General features: G+C 39.2%; 1 protein-coding gene across 1 annotated transcript in view; it reads left to right on the top strand.

Annotated features, from left to right (window-relative positions):
• Nucleotides 1-639: 639 nt before the first annotated feature.
• The window catches only part of myh10 (myosin, heavy chain 10, non-muscle), a 75997-nt gene continuing 66785 nt past the window's right edge, over nt 640-9851 (top strand). The window contains exons 1-2 of the mRNA XM_079841052.1: nt 640-840; nt 2023-2397. Coding sequence (XP_079697178.1) covers nt 2044-2397 — 354 coding nt within the window. The 5' untranslated portion in view covers nt 640-840; nt 2023-2043. The remainder of the gene's footprint in view (nt 841-2022; nt 2398-9851) is intronic.

Raw genomic sequence — 9851 nt, 5'->3', positions numbered from 1 at the left:
TGAGGTACATCTTGGATTTAGTTAATTAAAATGTCACGATTAAAATGAGGAAATCGATTGATAACCATTTATCAAAATGCTAGCTTTTTTTAACGAATCATAATTTGGAGTTGGATATTTTAAATGAATCAATGATTCTGTACTTGACTCGAACAGAAATATTTATATATACTTTATTGTATTAGTTTTACCAACAAACATAAAATAAATGAAAACGTCATCACCTACCAACATAAATGAATCGTTTTAAAAACAAGTTCTTTGAAACGAACCGCTCAAAAGAATCGGAAATGAGTCAGAAAATGTAGTATTATTTCTGGCATACTGCTTCACAGTTTTAGTTTTATGTTCAATTTCAAATTATTATTTTGAACATTTTTTTGCTCTTGTAGGCTATTTTGCGCCTATCAAATAATATGACCTGCCCTCTTTGGTAAATACTTCACGTTCACGGCCTTGCAACCAATACATTTCTGTGTGTCCAGCTCCCGTTAGAAGAAAGACAGCTTGCATGAACAATCACGTTTTGTTGGGGGGTGTAATGCTAATACACCAATAGCTTGTGGTCAAGGTCCGGTAGAATCCAATCCCCGTTCCATGATGGACCCGGTGGGTGTGACCGGAGGGCGGCGCAGAGGCGGGCGCAAGAGAGCGCGATGCTGAGTTCGGTTGTGGAGTTCAGAGAGAAGCCGTGCTGCGGACGGTGGCATCAGTGAGAAGGGGCGAAACAAGGGAATATTTGGCCGACTTTCAAAATAACTGGATTATAAAAACTAGACGCGCTGGATAGCGACTCATTCATCTCTTCGTGCACGTAGGTCTCATCGCTGACAGCCCCTGGTAAGTTCATGCGTTTTTTAATTTTGGCCCCTTTTTTTGTTTTCTCGTTGCCGTATAACGGATTATTTTTCGCATTACTTTTCAAGCAACGGGGAGAGCTCGCGCGCTAACCCATGTTAGCGAGCTTGTTATTGGCGTTCCTTTAAAAGCAGACAAATACATTGCAGATTGTAGAATTTGCCTTTGGCCAGCCACGAGCAGCATTGTTGGCTAATTCTCTAATAAAACGTTTGTCCGCCTCGCCACAGGCCATACCGGGAGATGATGATGAGGAGGAGGAGGAGAAGGCGCGTGCAGCTTCCCGGTTTGCAGGCGCGAGGAATGAGCACGAGCTAGACGGGCCCGGCCGCAAAAACTTCAGCTAGTGCAGGAGAAAATGTTATCCGTTAACGGTCACCTCGTCGCATTGTTTATATATATGTGCCAATGTAGTATATTTGTCGGTAATATCAAGCTATTTGTAAGACCGTGACCGTTAGAAAGTTGGTTGGACGAGGTTTATCATTGAATGAATATTTGAAGGACTGGCCCGCTCTAGTTTACCGGGGATTCATCAATCGTATAACGGCTCTTATCTGTGAAATAACAGACACGACCCATTTTTTGCCCTGCTTGCCTTATTCTAGCCTTATTTTTCCCCCCTGTGAGAACTCTTAGTCCAGTTGTAGGGCAGACCATCTGTCTTCTTCTTTCACTGGGTTGTTGTTTTTTGTTAATGCGTCTGTGAAGGGCAACTGGAAGTGGTACTGATATATTAAAACTATATTAACTGGTATGTATTGAAGTGTTTCACATGCAGTTGTTACCTGAAAATATGAGCTTTTCTCAGCTGTATATTCCAGCATATGCAGTATTTAAATATTCATAATCTAACAGTGAGGTGTGCATTTTAAATCCACACATTTTAAATTCATACATTGGTCTAATGTGTTTGTATCCCAAGAATGTAAGCAAGAAAAATTACTACAACTATTTTATTTTGATAATGAGAACTGGTTTAGAACATTAACCCCATATAATATAGATGAAATGCATGTTTGGCATTAATATGATGTATCTGTGAACTGATCATTCTTGACTGTATGTAAAATGAATGAAATATTTGACCGTTCTTACTCCTATGCCAAGGCTCTCACATCTCTGCTCTTCCATCACTAACTCCCTCTAACTCTTTTTTTCCAGGTGGCCTATTTTTAGTTCCTCATGCCGGAGATGGCGCAGCGGAGTGGGCAAGAGGACCCTGAGCGGTACCTCTTTGTGGATCGGGCCGTGGTCTACAACCCAGCTTCCCAGGCAGACTGGACGGCCAAGAAGCTGGTGTGGGTTCCTTCCGAACGGCATGGATTTGAGGCGGCCAGCATCCGAGAGGAACGTGGAGAGGAGGTGGTTGTTGAGCTGGCTGAAAATGGCAAGAAGGCCATGGTGAACAAAGATGACATCCAGAAGATGAACCCGCCCAAGTTCAGCAAAGTGGAGGATATGGCAGAGCTCACCTGCCTGAACGAAGCATCTGTTTTACACAACCTGAAGGATCGTTACTACTCTGGCCTCATATACGTAAGTGTGATGTGATGAAATTCAAGAAGCTTTTAAGTATGCTTTTTATAGCTTGGTTTTTGAGGTATTTTTCATTTTTATAGGAGTAGGCTTGTTTAAGACTGTAGGGAGTAGGGCTTCTACTAATGATTATTTTAACTGTCGATTCATTGGATAAAAAGTCCAATTTTATTTTCTGTGTGTGTATGTGGGTGCTCGTTCAGTGAAGTCTGTGAAGTTTAACAGAGACTCGCTTGCTGTCAAGACAAACCTTTATACAAAATGGAAACGCATTAAACGACAGAGAAAGCCACATGCTTGCGAGTTTATTTGAAGCACATAATATAAAGCGGTGTCCTCCTCTATATTGCAGATGTTTTGTTCATAGAAATGTGTTTTTCACTACCGTAAAGTGGCGTGACTGGTGGATGTTTTCTGTGCACAGACACGATTAATCCATGATCAAATTTGCTGTTGATTTATTTTCATTATAGTTTAGTTGATGCCGTCCCAGTTGGAGTTCATCTTGCCATGTGATCTTGAACTACTTTACAGCATGTGCTTCGAGAGAGAAACTGGGGGACTTTTATTGTTCAGGAGAGAGAAGGAGAGTGTGAAGCAAGCTGTTTGGAGTTGTAGCCCCATCGTTTCCTATGCTATGAGGTCATTGTGGAATCTAAATGAGAGGGGCCACTTGTCTTCACACTGTCCATCAAGAATCTCACTCTGAACTGAAGAGCCACTTCTGTTGATATTTCCACCCAGTTACCACTTTAAAAAAACCACTGGATCGAATTTATCCAGTTCAATTTTTTTCTCCCATCATTTAAAGCTTTTTCTGGTCGTTGGTAACCGAAATCATCTCGATTGGCTGCACTTCAGATGTTATGAAAGCAGGCAATGTTGTCATTCATTTTACACTATGAGAGTGGGCAGGCATCTCTCCCATACCCGCTCTGCATTGTGGAACACGGTCAGGCTGGATTGTAAGGCCTGCTCCCTGCCGCCTTGTTATTTATGCCCATTTCTGTGGCTGCTGTGCTTCCTCCCTATTGGCTGCAGTAATTAGCTCTGGAGGCCCATGCTTGGCCTATTCAAAGCTGAAGTTTTATAACAGGACCTTTTGTTTGGCACTGAGCTACAACTGGTTGGTAATATCTGCAAGATGACAAGATGTCAGACTGACTGTTGATAACCCCTGCATACCTCAGCATTCCCCAAATTTCTCAGTTTCCTTATTACTGATGGCTTATTACTGTTGACCAGAGGTCTGATATACACTTGGCTCACGAGATGGTGCACAATATTGGGTTCATGAGAATGAGACTGAAAGTCACTGAATGCAAAACAATGCAGGTGCATTATACTTATCGTTTTAAGGGTTAGTTCACCCCAAAAAGAAAATTAATTAATTACTCACCCTCATGTTAGTCCAAACCCATAAGACCTCCATTCAACTTCGGAACACAAATGAAGATATTTTTGATGAAATCCAAGAGCTCTCTGACCTCATATAGACTGCAACGTTATCACTTTCAAGTCCCACATTGTTAAAATGGTCTATGTGACTACAGTGGTTCAACCTTAATGTTATAAAGTGACGAGAATACTTTTTGTGCCACCCCCCCAAAAATAACTTTATTCAACAATTTCTTCTCTTCTGTGTCAGTCTCCTACGCTGTTCCCATTGTAAGCACAGTCCAACGCTTCCGGGTTCTACGTCATAACATAACTTTCGACACACTCAAAAGTATTTTTAGCCCACAATTTTAATTTGTCAAATAATGTGACCTATTTGAGTAGTAATTCAGCACTTGTTGTGATTTCATTAGAATTGAATAAAATAATGTGAGTGTTTTTAAGTGTTCAAATATAACTCGAACAAATGTTCAGGGAAGAAGGAGGTGAATGTTAAACGTAGCAACAACAAAACCAAAGGAGCTGCAGCGGCCAACGGTGGCATAGAAGTATAATAAAAAAGGCAACATAAAATGTTGATGAAGATGACTACAATGATTCCACGCTCATTGAAGCTACACATTTGTTATTGTTTTGAATAAGCGACCTGTAGTGGCGAAACCTTGCATAATGTGCCTTTAAAGGTTATCTATTCTTTTTGTGTGTGTGTGTGGATGGTGACCAGACCTCAGGCTGATGTGTGGTATGTGCACTCATATCTGCTGTGTGGGCAGAGCCGTGCAGTTACTGCGTTCCTCTCTGCCTTCCCATGCCCCTCTGTTCTTGAATAGCATGATGGGCGATGATGACAGACAAATAAGTTGATTTCTCTCTATAGGTTGTTTAAAACCAGTATTTTCCAGTTCCTTAAAGGCGTACTCGTGTTTCGTTTTTCAAAATTACTTCTGCAATCTACAGGGAGTGCAGAATTATTAGGCACGTTGATTTTCTGATAATATTTTTTTTCCAGGCACATTTGACCAATTCCAAACCACAGTAATCCTAATAACTACTATTGATTTAGTATTTAATAATGTATAAGTAGGGATGAAACGGTATGGAAATTTAACATCACGATTATAGTGACCCAAATTATCACGGTTATCAATATTATCACGGTTTTGTTCAAGTTTTATATTTGAAAATCAACAAACAAACTAAAGCAGCTCTATGCACTTTTTTAAGCAAGATTCTGTTGGATTTTCTTCCTTACAATGGCCGTCGTCAATATCAACGCATAAATAACAATAATTTATCGTAAATATAATCTCTAATATTATCTCTGTAAATATATTCTCAAGCAATATTCTCATCAGTGTTCAACAACGATGCATTTAAATCTAGCATGTTTTGTGTAAAAGCCCAAACAGTATCCTAGAGAAATAATGCATATCCATATTTCCATATGATTTGACAGTTTATTTTATTAAATATCAAAATGTCTGCATCATACACTCTAAAAAAAAAAGGTTCTATATTGCACCAAAAATGGTTCTTGGCTCGTAATCATAGGGGAACCTTTTTTAGTGCTATATAGCACCAATTTTGGTGCTTCAGTGGTTCTTCAGCGGTTCTTCAGAGGTTCTTCAGCGGTTCTTCAGAGGTTCTTCAGCGGTTCTTCAGAGGTTCTTCACCGGTTCTTTGACTAAGGTGCTATATAGCACCTCTGAAGAACCGCTGAAGAACCACTGAAGCACCAAAATTGGTGCTATATAGCACTAAAAAAGGTTCCCCTATGATTACGAGCCTTTTTTTTAGAGTGTACCTGACACCTAGATGAACACTTTACAGCCAGTTTTATGACTTTCATTCTCTTCAAATGCTATTAAAGTTTCAAACGTGTATAACGTTACCAATGTTGTGTGTAACTTTAGAGACGGTCCCTAAATTCACCAACTTTATGCCAGTCATATCAGATGCGCTGTGGTTCTGCTGTGTTTGTTTGAAACTATTTTCGCTGCTGAAATAGAATAAAAACAGTCATCCACTGTATGATGAGTGAATCGCTTGCGTACATCACACACATCTCTGCTTTTAGTGTAGATTTCAGCGCGTGAGAGCGGCGCGCGCTCTGAACAAAATTCCGGATAATCTGAACGCCTCTGTTTATGAGACATTGCATTCATAAACTCAATATAAACACGTGTGAGTGGTTATAATGCGCAACGCGATTATAACAGATGGATTTTGAGAAGACTATTATAAGTTCAACAGCAGAGTGGCTAGTGTGCAGCCGAAATAACGTTAACTTACACCCACAAATGGCGGTTATTAATGTCAAGCCCTGATTATTATCCCTTAAATGTCACCCTAGTCTTGTCTGAACTTGTTCGTTCGCTTCACGTTATTATTTCCCAGACGTAGTTTTGGTATTGAGTTCAAAGTCCACTTGCCTTGCGTTCGTAGTTTTGAAGTGTTCCCCCTATTACAGCGACTTTCTTCTGGCATGTTCTGCAGACAGGGGGACCATCTTCGATTAAGTTTCCCTCAGGACTTTTGTAAAAGCCAAAATATGACAACGCCTCAGATTTGGTCCTTTTAGATATCTGAAAAATCTCCCGGTGCTGTCACTGCCTTCTTCCATATCTTCTCATTCAGAAAACAGCGCTGCAGCCAGACTGACGCTGACTGGACAAGATTTACCGCGAGTTTTAAAATCGTGATAATCACACGCGGTGTTAATGATAATTAAATTTTATACGATATTACTAACCGTCACTACATTTTATCGTGGTTTATCGTGAAACCGGTAATCGTTTCATCCCTATGTATAAGTGATATATAATTGTTCATGAAGGCTGGAAATGAAAATCACCTTATATTCAGGTGTGCAGAATTATTAGGCATGTTTTCTTTTACAGATAAATTGAGCCAAAAAAGAGATTTAACTCAGACTGAAAAGTCAAAAAGTATTAAATGCCCATGAGAAGGATGCAATACTAATGCAATACTAGACATTGCAGTTAAGGCATGACCATTGGACAGTGAAATGCTCGTTGGGTCAGCAGGATCTGACAAAAACAGGTGGTGAAGAAAAGACACCTGTTAACTGCAAAAGAATTAAGAATTAAGGTGAAGAATTAAGGGTGAAACCATCAGGAACCCTTTAGTCTCCAGCGCCACCATTTTCCAGAGCTGCAACCTACCTGGAGTCTCCAGAAGTGCAGGTGTCAGGATCTCAGAGACTTCAGTTAGGTAAAGAATCCTAAAAAATGACCCCTCTAGATAAGAATGACAAGCTGAAGTGTTGTAAAATACATGAAGAAGGTTTTTTTATAGGCTTTATGGACAGATAGGTTGAGAATGACTCTTGAAGGACCAGCACCACATCCTCTAGTACCACTGTTTGAAGAATTCATCTTCCAGAATCTGGCAGTACGTTTTGGGAGTTCATTTTTAGTCCATCTCTGCAAAACGGACTTCAGGATGGACTAAAATGAACTCCCAAAACGTACTGCCAGATTCTGGAAGATGAATTCTTCAAACAGTGGTACTAGAGGATGTGGTGCTGGTCCTTCAAGAGTCATTCTCAACCTATAAAACCTATAAAGCCTATAAAAAAGCAGGCTTCATGTATTTTACAACACTTCAGCTTGTGATTCTTATCTAGTGGGGGTATTTTTTAGGATTCTTTACCTAACTGAAGTCTCTGAGATCCTGACACCTTGCACTTCTGGAGACTCCAGGTAGGTTGCAGCTCTAGAAAATGGTGGCGCTGGAGACTAAAGGGTTCCTGATGGTTTCACACTTAATTCTTCACCTTAATTCTTAATTCTTTTGCAGTTAACAGGTGTCTTTTCTCCGCCACATGTTTTTGTCTGACCATGCTGACCCAACGAGCATTTCACTGTCCAATGGTCATGCCTTAACTGCAATGTCTAGTATTGCATTAGTATTGCATCCTTCTCATGGGCATTTAATACTTTTTGACTTTTCAGTCTGAGTTAAATCTCTTTTTTGGCTCAATTTATCTGTAAAAGAAAACATGCCTAATAATTCTGCACACCTGAATATAAGGTGTTTTTCATTTCCAGCCTTCATGAACAATTATATATCACTTATACATTATTAAATACTAAATCAATAGTAGTTATTAGGATTACTGTGGTTTGGAATTGGTCAAATGTGCCTGGAAAAAAAATATGATCAGAAAATCAACGTGCCTAATAATTCTGCACTCCCTGTAGAGCTGCACGATTAATCGTTAAAAGATCACAATCTTGATTCAAACACCCATGCGATATTATTCCTAAATGACCACGATTCTGCTGTCTTTTATGTCTGTTTCACACAGTGTGAACGGTGTGTATTTTGTCCACTGGCGTGAAGCAAGCAGAGCAGAACAAGCGCTTTCAATTAATTCCTATGGAAGTTGTGCTTTACGATCATGCGTGAGCAAAGTTTTTTGAAAGTGACCATTATAAAGGGGTTTAGCCGCATTCAAGTAAAATATCTCTGAAGTATATTCCCATTAATATATATATTTCTTAGCATACCAAGGTAGGCTCATATAATTAGTCAGTGCTTTTATTTTCATTTTTGCATTTTGCAACCTCTATCTTTTTCCATTCTTCAAGAATGACCTCTTTTAGAGACTGGATGCTGGATGGAGAGTGATGCTCAACTTGTCTCTTCAGAATTCCCCATAAATGTTCGATTGGGTTCAGATCAGGAGACATACTTGGTCACTGAATCACTTTCACCCTGTTCTTCTTCAGAAATCCAACAGTGGCCTTAGATGTGTGTTTAGGGTCATTGTCATGTTGGAAAAGTGCACAACGACCAAGGGCACGGAGTGATGATAGCATCTTCTCTTTCAGTATAGAGCAGTACATCTGTGACTTCATGATGCCATCAATGAAATCCAGCTCCCCGACACCAGCAGCACTCATGCATCCCCACTCAAGGACACTGCCACCTCCATGTTTCACTGTAGGCACCATGCATTTTTCTTTGTATTCCTCAACTTTGCAACCCCATACAGTTTTGAACCCATCAGTTCCAAAAACATTTATCTTGGTCTTATCACTCTTATCACAGAGTATAGCAGGGTTGCCAACTCTCATGCATTTGGCGTGAGACACACGCTTTCAGGCTCTGTCTCACGGTCTCACTCTGCCCAACCTAATCTCACGCCAAATTGCCAAACCTGCTTTTGATATTAAACAAGGTTGTTTAAGTTTTAATGCGAAATTCAAACAATAAATATCATTTTGGTGCTCTTAATGAGGCATACAGTTAAAGCCAGAGGCGTAGAAAAAGAGAGTTGCGACATGCTTTCATTTCTCGGCGGCACGCACGGTCACGTGGTTCATGGAGCGCTCAATACTTCTAGCGCTGTGTCAATACATTTGAATGGCTTAAGCGGATACACAACAGCTTCACTATACCGATGTTTGCAGCAGGTTTTGGTAAACAGTTCAGCATAGTGTGCATTGATTATTATGTCAACCATATTTACAGGATCGTTTTATTATGGAGAGTGGTGGAGATGCAACATTGTTAACATTAATGTTAATGTTATTCTTGTATTTAGCCCTCAGGTATTCCTTACTAATTGGTCACTCATACTCATTGATGGTCAAATGTGACCATACACCTTAACTATTTTTCAATTAAATAAATGTTCTATATTTTAGTTAAATAATATTTATTGAATATTTTGAGAAGATGTTTTGGTACTAGTAAATACTATTTGTGCAATAATTATTGTCAATTAATGACCATTTAAAATATTTTCCTTCTAATATTTTTCTTATTTATATTACAATTATTGTAATAATTAAGGTTAAAATAGAGAATTACAATTCAAAGAGGCAAATTAGAGTCATTTTGTGGCAAGAAAAATTATAATTTTCATTTGTAATGCCATTATCCACCAGGTGCCTGTATGGCTCTTTAATAAATATACATGTATCTAGTCTAGTTGGTCAAAAAAGTATTGCAGATCATAACTGCTTACTTATTTTTAGGTTTTGCATTTTAATAAATACTTAGATATGATCAAACACTAGATT

This window comes from Gobio gobio (assembly GCF_949357685.1).
Source record: "Gobio gobio genome assembly, chromosome: 17".
Lineage (NCBI taxonomy): Eukaryota > Metazoa > Chordata > Actinopteri > Cypriniformes > Gobionidae > Gobio > Gobio gobio.
The sequence above is the reverse complement of the archived record's forward strand: the minus strand, read 5'-3'. Positions and strand labels throughout refer to the sequence as shown.